Source organism: Littorina saxatilis, linkage group LG5 (assembly GCF_037325665.1).
Source record: "Littorina saxatilis isolate snail1 linkage group LG5, US_GU_Lsax_2.0, whole genome shotgun sequence".
In the NCBI taxonomy this organism is placed as follows: Eukaryota; Metazoa; Mollusca; class Gastropoda; order Littorinimorpha; family Littorinidae; genus Littorina; species Littorina saxatilis.
In genome coordinates, this window is record NC_090249.1 from 9867898 (window position 1) to 9889841 (window position 21944).

At 39.4% G+C, this 21944-nt stretch overlaps 1 protein-coding gene across 2 annotated transcripts in view; it reads right to left on the minus strand.

The window, feature by feature from the left end:
* Positions 1-845: 845 nt before the first annotated feature.
* LOC138966262 (putative ferric-chelate reductase 1) overlaps positions 846-21944 on the minus strand; it is a 50649-nt gene continuing 29550 nt past the window's right edge. For both annotated transcript variants that reach the window (XM_070338408.1, XM_070338409.1), the window contains exons 5-16: positions 20666-20774; positions 14122-14322; positions 13561-13668; positions 12814-12982; positions 12060-12182; positions 11353-11468; positions 10593-10679; positions 8416-8484; positions 6304-6403; positions 5522-5668; positions 5065-5135; positions 846-4357 (exon numbers count right to left, since the gene is read on the minus strand). In XM_070338408.1, the coding sequence (XP_070194509.1) occupies positions 4265-4357; positions 5065-5135; positions 5522-5668; positions 6304-6403; positions 8416-8484; positions 10593-10679; positions 11353-11468; positions 12060-12182; positions 12814-12982; positions 13561-13668; positions 14122-14322; positions 20666-20774 (1393 nt within the window). In that variant the 3' untranslated portion in view covers positions 846-4264. The remainder of the gene's footprint in view (positions 4358-5064; positions 5136-5521; positions 5669-6303; positions 6404-8415; positions 8485-10592; positions 10680-11352; positions 11469-12059; positions 12183-12813; positions 12983-13560; positions 13669-14121; positions 14323-20665; positions 20775-21944) is intronic.

Here is a 21944-nt window from a genome sequence, read left to right on the forward strand (position 1 = left end):
TGTTGCATTGTCCTTTGTACAGAGATATAAGATTATTGTCAAATGATAACTTGTCAGATGATTATAAGTTTATCGAAATATTATTGAAAGGCATCCTACAAAAAGTGAACCAGACTGTTACCATGTTGTTACTGTTCAAGAATGTATTCGACATACGGGAGTTTAAATGAGTCTCTACATTTAATTTGCTATTATAGATATTCACTTAAACATTGTGATGTGACACCATTATTATGCTACATTATTATTTGTACTTCCTATCTTCTCTCACGTATTTTATGTCACTCATGAATCATGCCTCATGTGTGTGTGTGTGTGTGTGTGTGTGTGTGCGTGCGTGCGTGTGTGATTGCATGCGTGCGTGCGTGCATGTGTGTGTGTGTGTGTGTTTGTGTGCGTGTGTGTGTGTCTACATTCTTGTTACTGGCCAGCGGCAAACTCGACTCGCACCACTGACTGTTTCTGAGTACCTGGTACGATCAACAGGTCGTCGTGAATACCGGGAGGAAAGCCGGACATACAAAGGCTTCAGTACAACAGTTGTGTATCATTTCTAAGGTCTAAGGCGTTTGTCATCAGCAAAGGAGAGAGTGAGAGAAAGAGAGAGAGAGAGAGAGAGAGAGAGAGAGAGAGAGAGAGAGAGAGAGAGAGAGAGAGAGAGAGTGTGTTTGTCTGTGTGGGGGTGAAATGGATCGTTAGTGGGTAGTTGTCATTTAATTTTTGGTTTTGATGTGCTATGGTGGTCGTCTTTCACACAAAGATATACACACATTCGAACACAAACACATACATGCACACACACACTATCTCAACCATACACACACGCACTGCAAACATTCCAGAACTTTATATTTTGTGTACTGCAACTTTTTATTGATAATTTATAATTACATTTGCAGCCTACAAAACAGCATATAGCAGCAATAGAGTTTCGTTCCAGTGCACACATTTATGCACACGATTTGTTTTTTCAAGCAGTGTAAATATAATTATTTGTAGGCAAAAAGGAAACAACCCGGTGTTGAAATTGCTTGAAAGGTACAAAAACATGTTTCTTAACATGTAATAAAATAAAATAAATGAAAAAAAAAGTAAAAAATTATGAAAAGGTAGAGGAAGAAACAAAAATCGAGACAGTGAGAAAATCATATACGTACACACACACAAAAAAGAGACTTCAAATCTACAATTCTCGAAGAAAGATAATGTAAGACAGATTTCAAAGAAAATATCCAAAACTGTAGCACCAACTGGACATAACATAGTATAAAGATAAAGGACACTAGCAGAATCTTAAAACATCTGACTGCAGACTAAATTGCTATAGTTTAAAAGTACATGTATCATAAAAATCAAATTATGACCTTGGCTTCAATCATGCAAAAACAGCAAACCATGAGATTACAAAGCCTTTCCAACTCATTCGAACTTAAGCAACAGAATATTAAATTGGTTTACCTAAATGTACAGGCCTTTGTTGGGTACACAATTCAAAAAGGTTTCCATCAAAGCTAAACAAAAAATAATTTTTTTGATAAACAGTGAACAAAAACTTTTTGAGTGACCAATACACACAAAAAACATCCTTTGAGTTTCCTTCAAATCAAACATTTTCTTCTTTTTTTTCATCATATCTCAGAATTTCAACAAAACATGTCCTTTTTAAAATGTATTTATCAAATCAGTTCGAACTCCCTGAGTGTAAGTCAAAGCAAGGTGTTATATGCATATGCGGACAGAAACAGACAGCAAGTATGCATGAAATGCAGAAACTGTGCAGTTAATTAATGGAATTAGCATTTCTCATTGGAATTCATATTCAGGGATTCAATTTTCTGAGTTTGTTCCCTACTGCTCAAGTAATACCCTGTTATCAATTAACATTTACCATTATCATTAACATAAACAGCAGCTTTCAGACATAGACAACAAAGACATAACTTTAACCTCATCTGAAACACTCGACACTCTGCGTTCTATAAATCTATTTTACAGCTAATTATAGTGCCCATGTAAGAATCAAGTAGTAGTGCCTAAATATATGGGGGGGTTTTCTTCTAAAAAACTGACCAATAATGGGAAAAAAACAGCAAATTACATTCAGCAATGTCCACAGCAATGAGTGACACTGACAGATTTTTTGTTTTAATATAATTTGTTTACATAATTCTCAACCCTTGCCCAAGTAACAAGGTAAAAATGCAACATCTGTCTTTGTTCACAAACAAATATTATGCACCAAAGCAAAACATTAAAGCAGTACGAAATTTTTAAGCAACAATACTTCAGCTAAACACTCACAAATGGATGTTACCAAAACAATTGTAATTATTTATTATTACAGATATACACTAAAGAGACATGTCACACTAAAAAAACTATAATGTGCAGTCTAACACATAAACTGGCTTGAAATTAAAAAAATCTACTCCAAATCAGATGATTCTTATCACATGATTCACCCATAGCTTTCTATGCAGTGTCACAAAATGTATTAAAAACATTTCTAACATGACTTACAAATTATAAGCTTTTTCTACAAAAATCAATTTATTACAATTAATAATAAATAGCTACAGAGAGAAAATAGTCACATGTTGTATATGTTCAAATGAGAAAGGCATTTACACAACTTGACATGGCAATATAAATACAATATTGCTAACCCAATAAAAAAAACCAGAGTATTCACAACAGGCCCGACATATTCACACATGACTACATGTACTCTCATTTTGAGACAACAAATAATTGCCAAAGTCTGCAACACAGATAAACAGTGACAAAAGTAGAAATTAACAATAAAATAAAACCAGTACTAAAACCTAAAATCTGTAAAAACACAAATGAAAAACAAAAAGAAAAAAAATTTGTATCACTTTATTTGAAAACAACTCACATACATCACAAATAATTATTTGAAGAGTGAAGGTTTTGTTTTATTTTTGATGCTTTGTAAGTCTGTGTGTGTGTGTTGTGCCTGCGTGTACACATCAGAGCCTGCATGTTTCTGAAATCTAAAACATGATGTAGAAGCTAAACAAATTTTTTCATAAGCGCTGTTATGAAAATACATATTCAAACATCTTGTTTTAAACAGCTCCAGCTAAAAAGCAATTAATATCATAGTATAGTTCATGGAAGTTTCATTAAAATGCACCATCAGCATGTAAACTACTGAATGTTGCATTGAAGTAATCTCATTTAACATCACACAATTTTGCATTGAGCATCCACTGTACGGCAATGTTGCTCTTTATTCATTGTGTATCTTTCTTAATTGGTTTGTGATGAAGAATGGCAGGTCATCCTTCATTACAACTAATGCAAAAGTGCTTAAATGTGTTTGCAATGAGACATGTTAAATCATGAATGCCTACAGGACAAAAAAATGCACAGAAAGACACCAGCAAAATCAAAAACAAAAACACGCAACAACCACTCACAAAAGTAAAACCCAGAACTCCCAATTTGTAAATGGTCTTATCTCCATCTAGATGTAGCTATCAACCAAATCTGTTCGTAACATACAAACATTTATAATTATTTGAGACTTTGTTTATATGGTGATAAAAAAAAGCCTGCCATTTGATGTTTGAATGTAACTTGGGCATAAACTTATTCACTTGAAAATGTAAATCTTTGCATTTCCAAAAGCTTAAAATTTTGTAGCCTGGTATGAAAGAGTTAAGCAAAATGAAATACTGCCGCAAACCATGCCTTAATTAAGTATCATGCACTATATTTCGAACGGCTGGCCATAGTTGGTAAAACAAACCTTCACTGTAATGGCATTCATTGCATCACCAGAAATAGCCCTATTTACAGTATTTGTAATTGGTTGTTCATTTACTGTACACTTAAAAGCCACTATTAACCTCGTCAGTTCTTTCTTTTATGGCTGGGTTCTGCATGTTCTCACAGATCTCAGAGACACCAGTCAGTGGTTTAACATCCAGTAGATTCAAAGTGACTGCAATACAAATAAATGAATTTTGCCTGTATTTTTAACTCAGCTTTCAACCTTGTAAAGCGAATGTTGATTTGATCAGGCTAGAATAAAAGGTGAGGAAGAGCTGTTCCACTTGTCCAATGTCAGCCTGTACAATGGTCCACACGTCACAGTCATTTTGTTCAGACAAAGCAGATGTAAGCAAGGATGACTCCATGTTGTAGCTTTAACTAAACAAATAGGTAGAAGGCCTGGGTGATGCAGTGTGAAATCAGCTGTAAGCTCGGGCAAGGCTGACTCTGTAAGGGCCAATCAGCAGACAGCAATGATGATGATCATGATGAGAGTGATGATCGTGGTCACAGTCAAATGCAGGAACAGCATGAAACGCTTGAAGCGACGGCCCTGAAAACACAACATGAGCAGATGTCAATCTTTCTTTCTTTCTTTCTTTGGTGTTTAACGTCGTTTTCAACCATTCAAGGTTATATCGCGACGGAGATGTCAATCAGAGAAACCACGTTCAGAAGAAATCATAACACATATATCAATCCTGCTTTTTACATATATGCATGATATGCTGTAAATATCAAGCTGATGAATCCGGCTGTCTTTCTTTCTTTTCCTACTGTGAAGGTGTAAAGATGTAAAGACCCTAGCTGTGTATAGTGAAACTTCTTCTTCGTTCATGGACTGCGGTAGAAAGGAAGAAGCTTAGTACTGGTGGAAAAATGTCTTCCGATTGGACATCAAAACTGGCTTATTTCATGTGTTTAGATTGACAAAGAAAGTATATTAAGTGTGGATGTGCCCTCAAAGTGTGCCCTCAGGGCTTGGTCTTCGGTCAGTACTTTCCTTTATCTGACGCATTGGTCTGACCCCTGGCCGTCGATTGTCTGATAGTTTTGACATGTAGGTCTTCTGACCATCAGTTTTCCTACCAAGTGGACTAAGCCAGAGCAGCTGGACCTATTTCCAATCCAGGTAAACCTGACTTATAGTCCTCAGAGTCTGCGAACAAGACTGTGTGAAACATGTAAGAATGAGATTTAGAAAGAAATCAATACGTGGTATCCATTTCTTGGGACTAAAATGCACAATTGTCTACTTACGGCAGGCTCGGGTTCGTCAAAGGTGTTCTTGGGGTTCTCACGCTTCTGCTGCTCGTACTTCCTCCTTCGCTCTGCAACAAGCAAGCACCGTCACATAAAACTCTATTTCAAGAGATATTTCACACACACACACATTGCTTCCTGGCATTTTAAAAGGAGAAAACATTGAGCTTTCACCCTTTCATGATAACTTTATGGATTGATGAAGAGGTTCTAGTCAATGTTTCGTTTGCCTCAAATAAGAAAAAACACTTTCATAACTAACCGTTCTTGTTATTTGATTCTGTACTTACAGGCTCAAGCTTTCCTTAAAACAGCCCTGGTATACCTTTTTGTTTGTTTGTTTGCTTGCTTAACGCCCAGCCGACCACGAACCCCTGGTATACCTCTAGGCCGAGCTCGATGATTGTGTGAAAGATGACCCCCCCTCCCCCACACACACAGTGACAAGACGGACCTTTATTTTTCTTGTAGGTGCAGCACTGGTGGACCTCCAGGCTGAGCTCGATGACAATGTGGAAGATGACCCACACCACCAGGATCCAAGTGGCCCACCAGGGAACGTTGGCCTTGCCAAAGTCCATGCCGATGAAGATCGTGGGGACTGAAGAAATAGTGAACTAAGTGAATAAAGCTGGCAAATTGACTCACAACAACTTGGCTTATAAGACTCTAATATGACAAATTCCAACAGACTTAGAGGGAGTGTTTTGCGCTGACCAGAAATATGTTTTGGTAACTGAACTTGACCTGGAAAGATTAAATGCAGATTAAGTACACTACAAAGTACATTCATTTCTTTCACAAGCCAAGTTTTATCTTATAAACTTTCATTTAATACAGCCCCTAATTGTTTGGATGATGAATATCAATATTCCCGGGCCACTCACTATGATGCCATGGCACTAGCTAACCAAATGACACTTGACAGAGCAGCCACTCACTATGATGCCATGGCACTAGCTAACCAAATGACACTTGACAGAGCAGCCACTCACTATGATGCCATGGCACTAGCTAACCAAATGACACTTGACAGAGCAGCCACTCACTATGATGCCATGGCACTAGTTAACCAAATGACACTTGACAGAGCAGCCACTCACTATGATGCCATGGCACTAGCTAACCAAATGACACTTGACAGAGCAGCCCACAAGCTGCCCACACCCCACACAAACACATATATATACAGAGCAGAGAAAAGTTAGTCAGACGGAGAGAAGAATTGTGACTTACTGGCCAGAACGTTGGCAATGGTGCCAAAGGCCCAGTGGAACCAGTTGAAGACGGGGCGACACTTGTTGTCTGGGTTGGGACGCAGCAGGGCCAGGATAGGCTGTCAACATCATAAAACAGCACATCACAAAACATCGTCGCCATACAGTGGTACCTGCCATGCAAGGACCAGTCAAACATTGCAGTAGGCCCGTCATGACACCTACATTTTGGCTAACCCTTTCACTGCCTGTAGGACTGGCTTTAACGGGCAACAAACCGCTCAATAAACAACAACAGAAGAAGAAGAAAAACAACAAACAACTAACATATGTGTACACAATGTGTGTGTGTGTGTGTGTGTGTGTGTGTGTGTGTGTGTGTGTGTGTGTGTGTGTGTGTGTGTGTGTGTGTGTGTGTGTGTGTGTGCGTGTGGTGTATTCATTTATAAATCAAGGGCACACTGAAAGTTGTAAATTCAGGTAAATACAGGTATTGCTTGAATACAAATGTTTCCTGGCAGCGAACAGATGAGGACAATAGACAAGGGGACAACAGACAAGGTGTCCTCTCACGGGAGGGTCCTCGCTTTGCAGGTACCACTATCCAACCATCACAACAAACAAGGGTTGTTCTGTGGGGTGGTGTGAAAACAACTATTTAGAGCTTAATGTGGGGAAGACAAAGGAAATGATAATGGACAACAGGAGGGGGGAACATGTACACAGGGAGATAGTGATCAAGGGGGTGGTCGTAGAGAAGGTAGAGCAGTATAAGTATTTGGGGGTGATTATAGACAATAAGTTGACATGGAAACCAAACTCTGATGCCCTTGTGAAGAAACTCCACTCTCGCCTGTACTTTTTGAGAAAACTCAGGTCTTTTAACATCAGACAAGAAATCCTTCAGATGTTTTACACTTCAACGTGCAATAGTGTGTTGTACTTTGGCTCCGTGTGTTGGGGTGGCAACATCAACAAGCAAGACAGGGATAGATTAGATAAATTCATCAGGAAAGCAAGTGGGGTGGTTGGGAGGAAGCAGGACAATTTCACATCAACACATGAACGACGACTGACTGACAAGGTACAGAAGATTTTGGCTGACGACTCGCACCCACTCAGACCGGAATTCGACAGTAGACGGACAGACAGGAGCAACAGATTCAGACAACCAACCGCAAGATCCACACGCTACAGAAATTCGTTCATTCCATCTGCAATTCACATCTTCAATTCTCAGGTGGGGCGGTAGATGCTGGTGTTGTCGCTCTGATGCACGGGGTCTGTGTTCTGTATTGTTTCAGTATTGTTGATTTTGTTTTGCATGATTATATACTCTTATTCTACTCTCTTAGACAATATGTGATAACCGGCAAGGTGCTGACTTTCGTTTGTGCATTGTTGATGGTGAATGCATGTTAATTTATTTTTAATATACTTTCTTATGTGATAACCAATGTGCTGTATTTTCTCAGTTTTGCTGATGTTATACGCTTGGTACATATATTTACTCATTTTCCTTAAATAACATGTGATAACATTACTTCATAGCTAAGCACATGATTTTACCTATGGCACAACACAAATCTCTAGTCTTCCTCTCTGAGATGCGTTTGAAGACAGACTGTTAAAAGAGAATAAATGTATGTACATAGTTATGATAGAATGTTGATGTAGGAATTGAGGAGATGTGTGGGGGCACGGGAATGTATGAATGACAAAGAACAAATGTTTGTTTTTGGATGTTTTATGTGTGTTTTGTTGCGGACACAAAAGCTCAGCAATGCAATTTCTCTTTTAGAGATTAATAAAGTTTATTGTATTGTATTGTATTGTATTGTAAAAACACAAACACATGCCAATACAGTCAAACCTGTCTATAAATGAACACCAAAAAGGACTGGCCAAATATGTTCTAGTAGAAAGGTGGCCGCTGTGACAAGTTGAACTACAACAACAACAAAGTTCTTTGGGGACCCTTTTGGACGGCCATTATGGGCAGGTGGTGGTTATTGAACGATGGTCGCCAAGGCAGGTTGCACTCTTTCTCGCCTCTTTCCTCAGCAACCTATCTCCATAACTTTCCTCTCAAGCTCACACACACCAAGCGTAAAGAAAAGCCACTACTCACGTTGATGATAATGCAGACGAAGATGATGATACCCAGGATAGGGTGAGCCTTCTGCGGAAGGTCTGGAGCCTGCAACAAACACAATATTGTGTTAGTACCTCTTGTTTCTCTCCTCCTCCTTCTTCTTCTTCGTTCATGGGCTGAAACTCCCACTTTCACTCATGTTTTTGCACGAGTGGATTTTTACGTGTATGACCGTTTTTACCCTGCCATTCAAGCAGCATACACCGATTTCGGGGGAAGCATGCTGAGTATTTTCATGTTTCTATAACCCACCGAACTCTGACATGGGTAACAGGATCTTTTCCGTGTGCATTTGGCCTTGTGCAAGTACACGCAAGTGTACACACGAAGGGGGATAAGGCACTAGCAGGTTTGCACATAAGTTGACCTGGGACATCGCGAAAATCTCCACCCTTAACCCACCAGGCGTCCGTGGCCGGGATATGAACTCACGACCTTCCAATTAGGAGGCAAATGCTTACTGGATCTTATCCGTCTACCTTTTGTTTCAAACAAATTAGTGATAAGGCATAAAAAATCAATAAACTTTTCATATTTAGTATCCATCAATCTCTCATTTCGACACTTTCTACACCTCTTATGGGAAAGTTAATTATTATACATTTTCTCATATAAGAAATTGAGGATTACATGCCATGGTAGAGACTAGTATAGTGTGGACCCGTTAAGACCCGTTCATGTGAAAGGTAGAGACTAGTATAGTGTGGAAATCCCCCTGTTAAGACCCCTTAATGTGAAAGGTAGAGACTAGTATAGTGTGGAAATCCCCCTGTTAAGACCCCTTTAATGTGAAAGGTAGAGACTAGTATAGTGTGGAAATCCCCCTGTTAAGACCCGTTCATGTGAAAGGTAGAGACTAGTATAGTGTGGAAATCCCCCTGTTAAGACCCGTTCATGTGACAGGTAGAGACTAGTATAGTGTGGAAATCCCCCTGTTAAGACCCGTTCATGTGACAGGTAGAGACTAGTATAGTGTGGAAATCCCCCTGTTAAGACCCGTTCATGTGACAGAAATGAGGTCTTAAAAGGAGCCATTCTTAAAGTGAAGGTAAATTGACACAACATCTGAGAAAACAGGTTCTTAAAATTAGGAAAGTCTTAACCCCTTCACTGCCCACCCCGTACTAGGTACGTGGTCATTTTCGGTTTGTCGTACGCCCATAACCGTACCTAGTACGTGGGATTTGCGTTAGCAACATTTTAGGACATTTCTGAAAACTAAATGGGAGGTAACCACTGTCCAAGTACTTGTAGGGGTTCTAAACACAGTTCTTTCCCATAGACCGTTCGGATAAGTTAGTACCACGTGTTGAAAACTGTGTTAGAAATGTAGAACCGATCTAATAGCATTCACAATGGCGGCCGAAAGTCGGACCTCAACTCGTAGACCTGTTTTCAAGCGATACAGTGTTCTGGAACAAGTGATCTTCAAGTGACAGAAGAATACTTTTATGGGCTGTAATGTGAGTACCTGATGTTTGACACCAGTTTTAGCAGTGTTTTGTGTGGTTTTACGTGCTGCAATGTGTGTGTGTGTGTAAGTCCGGAAACTGTAATTTTTGACAAAATGGTCATTATATCAATTTTTACTATAACAATCACAAAGTCCAATGATCATGTCATCCTATAATAGCCAAGGGTATAAGCAAAACACATGCCAAAGATCTAAGAGATATCTCAATAAATGATCGAGCAGTGAACAGATTAGTGAACCTACCAAAGAAAGCGAAATTTTGCCCTGGCACACAGCAATACCAAAATGCTGTTATACAGTGGCAGTAAAGGGGTTAAAAGGGTGTTGAACTTGGTATTATTCATATTTTGTCCTTGGGAAATTTCCTATTGTTCATTTTTTGGAGAGTTAATATTAAAACAGTTATTGGATACTACTGCCAATGTTAAGTGTTATTTACAGGTCTGGAAGTTGAAAAGTGCACAGAACATCCTTTGTTAGCATGTGGGTTCAAGTGTTCGTGAACAAATGCAATAATTATAGAAGTACTGTTCACATGCATGTCTTGCAATCATGCTTAAGAGGACTTATGTCTCTGGGTAAAGGTCAACAACTTGCTTACGCAAAACTGTCAAAATGTCCCAAAGACATACAAAGGTAACTGGGTAAATACTTGTATTTCTTATTTTAAATGACGTACCTGACTCCATCCATCAGCCTCCACAAAGATGAGGATGACACCGATGACAGTGATCAAGAAAGCCATTGCCATGCAGTTGAAATGAGCCTGTCGGGGGAAGAGAAAACACAAGGTGTGAGAATCAATAAGGGGGGCTATCAGTATCACTGCACCTGTGGCTGCACTGCTAACATTATTCCTTTGTCTCACCTGCCTATTGAATCTAGACAAGTGATCTTCAGTTTTCTTTGTCGAACCATTAACACAGAGACACACAGACTCACTCTCTTACACACACACACACACACACACACACTCTCACACACACACACACACAAACACACACACACACACACACACACACACACACACACTCTCTCTCTCTCTCTCTCTCTCTCTCTCACACACACACAGAAGAATCACTTCAGCGAATTATTTCTTGCACAGACATTTTTTGTAACCATTAAAATCAATATGTATATTTTGTTTATAAACATACCACACATTCACAGCACTGCTTCCCATCTGTTTTCATCTTCTTAAACAATATGCAAAAGAGTAATAAGCACACAGACACAGATACAAATGGGCATACACACACTTTACTTCTGCCCACTAATCTAAGAACACCAAGAGAGATAACTACAATATTTTGACTTGACAAAACACACACACACAAAGGGAATTAAATCACCACAATTTTTAGTTACTGTCAAATAATTCTAAAAGATCGGAGAGACCTGAACAAGAAATCCCAGAGAAAGAAAGAATTTGGACATACCACAAACCAATAGCGCTGGTCGAACATGCGCTGGTTGGGCCACATGGTCTTGTAGTACTTGGTCATGATCAGACCGATGGAGGCAAAGAAAATCCACGCAAGGATCATCAGACACCCTGCACATGCACACATATTACCTTGAGAAATTGTCTTAAGATATTTGTGTGTGTGTGCAGAAATGCTATTGAAGGAATCGTGTACACTACATTGGGGTGTGCACGTTAAAGATCCCACGATTGACAAAAGGGTCTTTCCTGGCAAAATTGTATAGGCATAGATAAAAATGTTCACCAAAATACCCGTGTGACTTGGAATAATAGGCCGTGAAAAGTAGGATATGCGCCGAAATGGCTGCGATCTGCTGGCCGATGTGAATGCGTGATGTATTGTGTAAAAAAAATTCCATCTCACACGGCATAAATAAATCCCTGCGCCTTGAATATGTGCGCAATATAAATTGCATCAACAAAAAAAAATCCCTGCGCTTAGAACTGTACCCACGGAATACGCGCGATATAAGCCTCATAATGATTGATTGATTGAAAAGAAGGGAACTGGAAAAAACATTGATGAAAGCAACAACAACAAAAAATAAAAGATCAGGGAGACAGAGTGAGAAAGCTACAGAGCAAACAGGATAAAAAAAAAAGCCAGCAAGACAGGAAAAGACGGAAATAGAGAGAGAAAAAAGAACAGATGTATCTGACCGTGAGCCTTGACCAGTGGGTAGCGTGCGCGGTCACCAATGTTGCTGTAGTCGTTGAGGTCCACCATGCTGGGGCTGGCGATGGGCAGTTCGTTGACCCCCAGCCCGTGACGCCGCAACACACCTGCACGCAACATGTTCTTTGTTAACAACACTTCAACTTCATACCACACACTCTGGGAACATACACCAAAAGGCAAAATTCCATTTTTTGCTTTTCACCCAAATGCAAGTTCTTCAAGTAGTAAGTTTTTCTTTCTACTTTAACTTTTTGTGGCATTGCTAAATGTCAAGACAAGTCTGTAACCCAAAGTCAGCTGTTCACAAGATCTACTCTGTAATTCCCCACTGTTCTTCCTTTCAGTTTAAAGCTGACCATTATTGGCACACACACACACACACACACACAAAACATGTGGAGAAAAGCAGATGTATCTTAACGTCCAAGACTATTTTCATATCTTGATTCAGAGCAAATCGAAATTAAAACATCTCCCAAAGACTAAAAATCCCGCGGATGGATGATTCATTGATGAATCTGATTTTATGTTTTCACACTCATAACCAATCAAACATTTCATAAATACAGTCCTTGTTTCCCTTTGAACTGTATTTTTCCATTTCTTTCTTTTTGCATTTTGTATTTGTCTGTCTATTTGTCTTTTTAACAATGTGTCCAATCCAGGTCCTTCCTTTTCCGCTATTTCCTTCCTTTCTTTAATTCTTATTTCCCTTTTTTGTTCACAAGTTTTCACCTCTGTTGGCGAATCCACGACTCATCAGCAGATGGTAAGGGGAGCCACTGATGTACGACAGCTCAGGGTAGATTCTGTCCAGGTCACGGTCCACGGTGAAACGACAACGCAGGCGACCGTTGTGGTACGACCCTTCTTCATTCATGATTGCACGCTCTCCAAATCGGAGCTGTGAATAACAATAAACTATGATAATTAACTATTCTAAGCAAAAGTTTCAGCAGGATTCACTAATTCTGTACACAAACAAAAACAAAACAAACAACAACAAAAACCACTCAAAACACCCACAGACAACTTTCTTTTATCATAATGTGAAACTACACCAGTGAAAAATGCAAGTTCTTCATGTTGTAGATTTTAACAAATGATAGAAAATCCCTGCGCAAGATTTCTAAAGCATAACTCCCAAAAGGAAATAAGTGGGCTCTTATCAATCTTTGACTGGCAACATGAAGACCTGAATCATTCAATAATAAACAATATGTTGCCCGACATCAAGAAGTTCAAAAGAATGTAACCAAAATTTCCAACATATTCTTGAAATAAATAGAAAAGAAAAAGTGTAACCTATGGAACCAGAAAAACAGCTCATAACTGCAATTCCGTAAACCACAGCTACATCTCAGGAACTGAAATAGGTTGGTTTTGAGTTTGTTTATTTGTATTTTGCTTTTTCAAAGATGGGCCAAGAATGACAACACATAAAAAGCAAAGAATTGAACAGATGAAAAGTAAATCACTGACGTTCTCTCTGTCAAGAGGGATGTTCCTGTTGCCTTCGTTGTAGGACAGGTGGACACGTGTACTTTCGTCAGACGAGTCGTGTGCACAGGCAAACACTGTGTCAGAACCCTGCAAGACACACAACACAGCATCATTGTGACTGTCATCAAAACACACCTGGCCGACGTCTTTTTCATTTTACAGCAGGAACATGATCAGTACAACTTCTACTAGCCTTGCGAAAGACGAAGATTTCAATGAGCAAAAGTTAATCTAAAACCAGATCTCTGGTATGTATGCTGAATTACCAACATGTACAAGACATGAGGCAACTGCCTCAAAATCTTAAGAACTTCAAAAATATAACTCCTGGAATGAGTGAACTCTATCTCTCTCTCTCTCTTTTTGTTGTTGCTTTATTTTCCACTTGTCCTGTCACTGTTTTTATCAGCATACTCCCACTTGACTTCCCTCACACACACCCCCTACACAGTACATTACAGCATAAACAAATTCACCTACTCCTTTGCAAATCTTACACATCTTGCAGAAGAAACAAAGCACACTATGCGCTCCCCTCACCATGTAGGTATCGTTGGACAGGCCGACAGCCACAAAGCGATCCTTGGAGGTGTCCATGAGACCGCCCAGCTCGAAGCGGATCCGGTCGGTCTGACCCTGCCAGGTGACGATGTACTCACACTGCGGCTCCCAGCAGCCCTCGGGCTCGCGGTAACATCCCTTGGTCACGCCACAGTCGTCAACGTTGATTGGAGGCGTCACCTGAAAATGAGAGTTTGTGTATAAAGTGGTTTGTCAGTGTTCGTCCCGGGCCGTAAACTTTGGTCACCGACGCCTACTTTTTGGATCCGCTACGTTGTTCTGATGCATGTCTGGTCGTCTGGCCCATACTTTGACATGTACATCTTTTTCGTTTATAGCCAGGACATTTGAATCTATACTTATTTCCAATCCAGGTTCAACTGACCTATTGTCTTTTGAGTCTGGGAACAACACTTGGCTTGTGTTACAAAATAACTTCAAATGACAAAACTTAAAACATAAATGTAAAGTTGACTATCAGGTGGATGAGAATACAGGAAGATAATATGATCGTCTCGCAGTCAACCTTTATAGCAGGGTGCACATGAAACTGGCAAATATCTGAGAAGAAACAAGGAAAAGTCAGGCCCTAGTTGTTTAATATTGATTTTTTCATGCTACGTATTTCTAAGAAAATGTAGGTGGGGTTTGTTTTTATCCGAGGAGAACTTTTAAAATATATATACAAATCAGACCATGTAAAATTAACTTGGAAATACTGTTACTTTCTCTCCATTTGTGATTGAACCATGTGCCTAAGACACTGTAGCCCAATTCACTAAGTGCTCAACAACCAACCTGGCCCGACACAAAAACAGTTGAACCTGTCTACAACGAACGAGCAAGGGACTGACCAAAAGTGGTCCTTAGTATAAACACCTTTCCATAACGACAACCTGTCTATACAAGCCTGAAAGTGGCGAGTATTTTACATGTAGAAACATGTAAATGGCGAGTAGAAATGTTAGTAGAAACATGCAAATGGCGAGTAGAAATGTTAATCTACTCGCCAAATGCGAGTCAAGTTGCTGAAACAAATGGTTGGTTTGGCGAGTAAAATTTGCTCTCTGGCTAGCAAATTATGAGAAGTACTAGCCAAAGGCAGTGCACCATTCTGTGGACTTTCAGCGCTGCTATAACAACCAACCAAGATACTGACTGGAAGTGGCAGTTATAAACAGGTACAGTGGAGTCCAGCTATAACGAACCTGGGTATAACGAAATCCCGCTTTTAACGAACTGCCATTGATTTCCCGGCAGACAGCCTTCTATTTCTTACTTGTTACTTTCCGGCTACAACGAACCTTTTGAACTCATTTGCATAACGAACCCCTCTTATAACAAACACGTTTTCATCGCCCCAGAGATGTTTTGTCTCTAAAAGTCACAAGGCTACAACGAACTGATGTCAATAATTGTCTCCAAAGACAAAAATACACAAAAATACACAAACACAAGTAAACGGTAACAAACGGTGGAAGAATGAAAATAAGCCGCACATCAAAGGAAGGATACAGAGTGGAAATATGTGTGCTCTGTGTGTGCAGTGAGATCAAAGGCAGGTTCATTGTGATGCCTTGTTTATAAGACACTGACCTTCTTCCCAGGGGTCAATGACCCAGTTTTAGCTATGAGAGGTGGTTCCCCTGTCATATGGTCACGGCTCAGAAATGGCGTCGAACTCCACCCTTGCCCCATTCAAACGCCCCACACGCTCAGTTATGGTTTATTCTACCTTTGAAAGTACTGACACGGGGTGCAGATATGAATACAGTTACTATTCTGGTAGAAACCGAAAGGTTTGATGACTTTGTTTTCGAGCAAGGCGCAATAGTAGAGTGAATTTACGTCGATTTTTGGGCCGGAAGTTGGGACACTTTTTTTACTTGGTGTCGAAACGTCGTATTTGCGCGTACTACACACACTGCTTGGATAAGAACTTGATGGAGATGGAAAGAGAAGGTGTTAGTTATTGTTTACATACTGCACGATAACCAGTACCTCACCCCAACAGTCGGCTGAGATCAAGTTTAGATCCAACGGTGAGTATGTTACTTTTCGTGTTTGGAGTCACGTAGGCAGTTTTAGCTTTTGCCGCGCTTTTAATAATGATGACAGACGTTGAACTAAGCGATAAACTTGGACAAGAAAGAACAATCTACTACTTAAAAAAAAAATATGCACAAACACAGAAGACAAAGCAATGAAAATAAGTCTTAAGTTCGTTGTTGTGTACTTTCGTGTTACCGCGAAAAGTAACAACGTAAATCAAAGTTGTTTATCGACATGTTCCTGACTTCCAACGGTGGAAACAACTGTTCTATCGTCTGCTACAAAGTTGCATTGACTGTCTCGAACTCAGAACTCAGTGTGGCATGGAGGACATAGACGTAAACGGCCAAAGTAAGAACCACTGGTTTTTCGTTGTATGTAACGTACTCACCTGCAGTTTGAAACACTGTTATTTTCACTAAATAACAACTTACTTCCTTTTTTTTTCATCTGAAAGTTAGAAGTGTTATTGTGATTTGTTTTGATAAAATTTGCATTTTTTAGGACAAAGATTTTTCTTTATTTTGATTTTTAAAGACATATGTTTGAGACGATTCAACCAATTTCCCAAGTTATTCAGCGTTCATGTCATTGCATGTGTTTTTTCTGGCCTTTTCTATAATCTTTCCATACAGTTCACCTTGTGCTTTGTTTTCATGCCAATTTAATGAAATAAATTACAGGAAAAAGAAATATATGTTTTTTTACATTGAGTGCGTTACTCACACCACTCGCACATCGTGAGAGGTAACACACTCCAATCGTTTGTAGAGTTATCTTGAAAATTATTTAAATCTTGCTGGAACAAAGTAAGGAATGAATCAAGTAAACAGAAAATGATGTCTGCGTTTATTGTTTTGAATTAGAGTGGGGTTTTTTTGGAACAGTGTTGAGTGTGTTACTCACACCACTCGCACATCGTGAGAGGTAACACACTCCAATCGTTTGTAGAGTTATCTTGAAAATTATTTAAATCTTGCTGGAACAAAGTAAGGAATGAATCAAGTAAACAGAAAATGATGTCTGCGTTTATTGTTTTGAATTAGAGTGGTTTTTTTTAGGAACAGTGTTGAGTGTGTTACTCACACCACTCGCACATTGTGAGAGGTAACACACTCCAATCGTTTGTAGAGTTATCTTGAAAATTATTTAAATCTTGCTGGAACAAAGTAAGGAATGAATCAAGTAAACAGAAAATGATGTCTGCCTTTATTGTTTTGAATTAGAGGTGGTTTTTTTAGGAACAGTGTTGAGTGTGTTACTCACACCACTCGCACATCGTGAGAGGTAACACACTCCAATCGTTTGTAGAGTTATCTTGAAAATTAATTAAATCTTGCTGGAACAAAGTAAGGAATGAATCAAGTAAACAGAAAATGATGTCTGCGTTTATTGTTTTGAATTAGAGTGGGTTTTTTTAGGAACAGTGTTGAGTGTGTTACTCACACCACTCGCACATCGTGAGAGGTAACACACTCCAATAGTTTGTACAGTTATCTTGAAAATTATTTAAATCTTGCTGGAACAAAGTAAGGAATGAATCAAGTAAACAGAAAAGGATGTCTGCGTTTATTGTTTTGAATTAGAGTGTTTTTTTGACTCACATGCGAAGCAAAAGTGAGTCTATGTACTCACCCGAGTCGTCCGTCCGTCCGTCCGTCCGTCCGGAAAACTTTAACGTTGGATATTTCTTGGACACTATTCAGTCTATCAGTACCAAATTTGGCAAGATGGTGTATGATGACAAGGCCCCAAAAAACATACATAGCATCTTGACCTTGCTTCAAGGTCAAGGTCGCAGGGGCCATAGATGTTGTCTAAAAAACAGCTCTTTTTCTCATTTTTCCCATTTTTTCTGAAGTTTTTGAGATTCAATACCTCACCTATATATGATATATAGGGCAAAGTAAGCCCCATCTTTTGATACCAGTTTGGTTTACCTTGCCTCAAGGTCAAGGTCACAGGAGCTCTTCAAAGTTGGATTGTATACATATTTTGAAGTGACCTTGACCCTGAACTATGGAAGATAACTGTTTCAAACTTAAAAGCACATGTTATGCTTTCCTCATGAGACACATTTGGTCACATATGATCAAGGTCAAGGTCACTTTGACCCTTATGAAATGTGACCAAAATAAGGTAGTGAACCACTAAAAGTGACCATATCTCATGGTAGAAAGAGCCAATAAGCACCATTGTACTTCCTATGTCTTGAATTAACAGCTTTGTGTTGCATGACCTTGGATGACCTTGACCTTGGGTCAAGGTCACATGTATTTTGGTAGGAAAAATGTGTAAAGCAGTTCTTAGTATATGATGTCATTGCTAGGTTTAGTTATTTGACCTTGACCCTGAAGGTCAAGGTCATGTAAAGGTCAAGGTCAAGCATGTGAGTCGTATGGGCTTTGCCCTTCTTGTTACAATTTACTTTGAAGGATTGGTAATTTTCAGTTCTTTGAGTACTTGTTTGATCGTTGTTTTGTTTATTGGTGTTCATGTAACACACACACTTGCCTAGGGTACCTAGATATGCAGATTATTGCTGTCGGAATGTGTCAACAATAGTTTCAATAGTTGTGTAGCAACCATGGTGTCATTCTTACAATTAATTTCACAATTAACTGAATGCACTGAATATGAACAACGTTTTGTTCATGTTATGACAGTGTTTTGTAACACACTCATTGGCGAATAAACAGCATTTTTCTTGATAGCTTCAAAATCCGCCTTTAACCTGAAGATTTTTTGGGGGGTTTATCAAGTTTTGTTGTACAGTGTATTGTTTTCATTACCAAGTGGATGGATATATGCTTTATACCTTACAAAATAATGTGAAGTAAGACTTTTTTGGTGAAATGTAACACACTCAGTGTCAAAAGTGAGAACATCTTCTCTGTATTGTGAATTGGAGCATGGTAGAAGTCATAAGACATCATTGTTAGGTTGTTATGGTTTTGCTCTTTCATTTTTCATTCTTTTGCATGCATTTTTCATGTGAATATCTTGACAGTGTCCTAAAGTTTGATTTTTTTGGTGAAATGTAACACACTCATTGGAAACTTTTAGGAATGACTTGACAGATAACTGATAATGGGAATAACGGGTCCGGTATCATTGATGCATTTCAACTCTTTACTATTATGTACTTGTTTCTCTTCCCATTACATGTATTTCTAAGGTTTTGTGTGTAAAATAAATAGGAATTTAGCAGTTTTGAATGTCTGTGTTGTGAGACACAGAAAGTTGATTTTTGTTTGAATACATTTTCACATCTTGTTCTGATTTGATTTTTTTTGCAGACTGTCCGTATGAAGTGTGTGGAACTAAGAATTGATTGACTGCTGAAACAGTAATCTTTTCAGTTCTTTGAGTACTTGTTTGATCGTTGTTTTGTTTATTGGTGTTCATGTAACATACACACATTCCTAGGGTACCTAGATATGCAGATTATTGCTGTCGGGGAATGCCACTTTTCACAAATGAAGATCAAGGTAGATACTAACTAATGCAGTTAACTTTTATTGTGTAATAGGTTTACTGTTAACTGTATATTAGAAAACAATGTGTGACACGGTGTTATGTAACACACTCCAGTTAAAATTTAAAATGCAATTCATTCCGCAGTAATTGATGAAAATACATTGTTACTGCCCAGACACAACTAAACACATAAACAGTTTTGCTGGACCCCAAAATGGAAAGTAATCCAAGAGTTTGTATTTGTGACTCAAGTGTCCCACAAATTCGACACCTTTTCTGAGCCATGACCATATCTGAGAGAGGAAACACTTCCTGCACCTGGGTCAGTGACCAGTTTAACCTATAGGGCGGTCTCTTTGATGTCTTGAGAGGAAACATGGCCAGGGTAGTACCTAGTAGCTGAAACATGCATTATCACAAGTTGTTTGACTGGTACTCAGGCGGTCTCTTTGATTTTTTTCGTATTTTGATACACTCGAGGAAAAAAGTTGTGCCTCATGACCCGGAAAATACGGTACATGCTTTTACACGACTTTTTAAATTTTACTTCTAAAATTACAGTAAAGTGAACATTTGAACTATGCCTCTCTATGGATTATATTATGAAGCTGTTGAAAACATGCAGAGATTGTACTCTCCAAGGAAAGATCAATGGGACGATCATTTGAAGGTGAGTGGGAAAACTTGTCTTGAGGCCATTTAGGGTTGAAAACTCTACAGCGAATTACTGATATAACAAACTAAAATGTATCTCCCTTGAGATTCGTTGTACCCGGACTCCACTGTAGTTGCTATGGAAAGGTGTATTAGATAGAAAAAAGCTCGATGAGGATTGATTGGGGTGGTTGTAGCGAGTTGATGGTGGTTCTCAAGAGAAGGTCGCCAGAGCGGGTTCAACTCTATATTATTTGCAACATCCAATCTTTCATCACAGATGATATTATCAACTGTACCTCAGACCGCTATCATTTTAAGCAGAAGGCACACTCACCCTAGGTTGGACAGATCTTGGCACTGGCGGGGCGTTAGGACTGGAATCCAGCAGCAACATGGATTTCTCCCCCACCCAGTAAGTGTCATCGTCCACAATAAATGTTGCCCTGCACACACACATGGTCTACTCCTTATGTTCATGTTATGCTACACAGCACGCAAACACAGACAACCATATACATACACAGGGTTTAGCCTAAAAGAAAAAGACAATGGGACATTTGTCCCCTTCAACCAAATTCTGATGGGACATTACATAATCAAAGGCAAAAAGCACAAAGCAGGCTAGGCGGTCCAAAAATGATTTTTTCGAAAGATGCAAAATAGTTCTATTTGGTGCCATATGATATGTGCCAGTGTGTGTGTGTGTGAGAGAGAGAGAGAGATGATGATGAAACTTTATTTTTCAAGGATAGAGGTTTAAGGCGACACCTTTTCTTACAACCGGTCCTTACTTAGGTCCTTGAGAGAGAGAGAGAGAGAGAGAGAGAGAGAGAGAGAGAGAGAGAGAGAGAGAGAGAGAGAGAGAGAGAGAGAGAGAGAGAGAGAAAGAGAGAGAAAGAGAGAGAGAGAGAAGGAGAGAGAGAAGGAGGGAGAGAGAGAGAGAGAGAGAGAGAGAGAGAGAGAGAGAGAGAGAGAGAGAGAGAGAGAGAGAGAGAGAGAGAGAAAATAGAAGCAAGTTGTTCGAAACTTTCGCTGCCATCTTCTTCTGTTTGTTGTTTCAATGCGAACATCACCTGAGGTTGATTGGCGAGGCAGTTGAAAGGATATCTTTTCTTGACCGGGAAGTAACATTACTTTTTTCTTTGGAGGCATTGCTTTCTTACGTGGGTCTGCGTTTCGATCGATATCGCTTGTGTTGACAGTTTCCACAGAGGTAAACGCGCCAGCACAGCCTGATTGGTCCCGCACAGATAGTTCACAGGATTGGTTGAATACTATTATACTAATGAATTACATTCTAAAAGCCAATCACAGCGCGTTTTACAAACTCGCAAGTTATTCGGCTTGGCGCGCGGTTTTGCTTACGTCTTTTCGACCACTGTACTCCCGTGAAAAGTGTGCATAGGGTGGCGCAGTGGTACATATCTCAGTGCGTCTTTTGACGCACTGAAGGGAACTCCAATGGGACATTTTGAGATGTTATGCGCCAATGGCGCATGGCGCACTAGTAGATGAAACCCTGCATACACACAACCATACACATAATTATATAGTTAAACACACACACACCAACCAGAGACATACACACAACCACACACAGACATCTATATCTA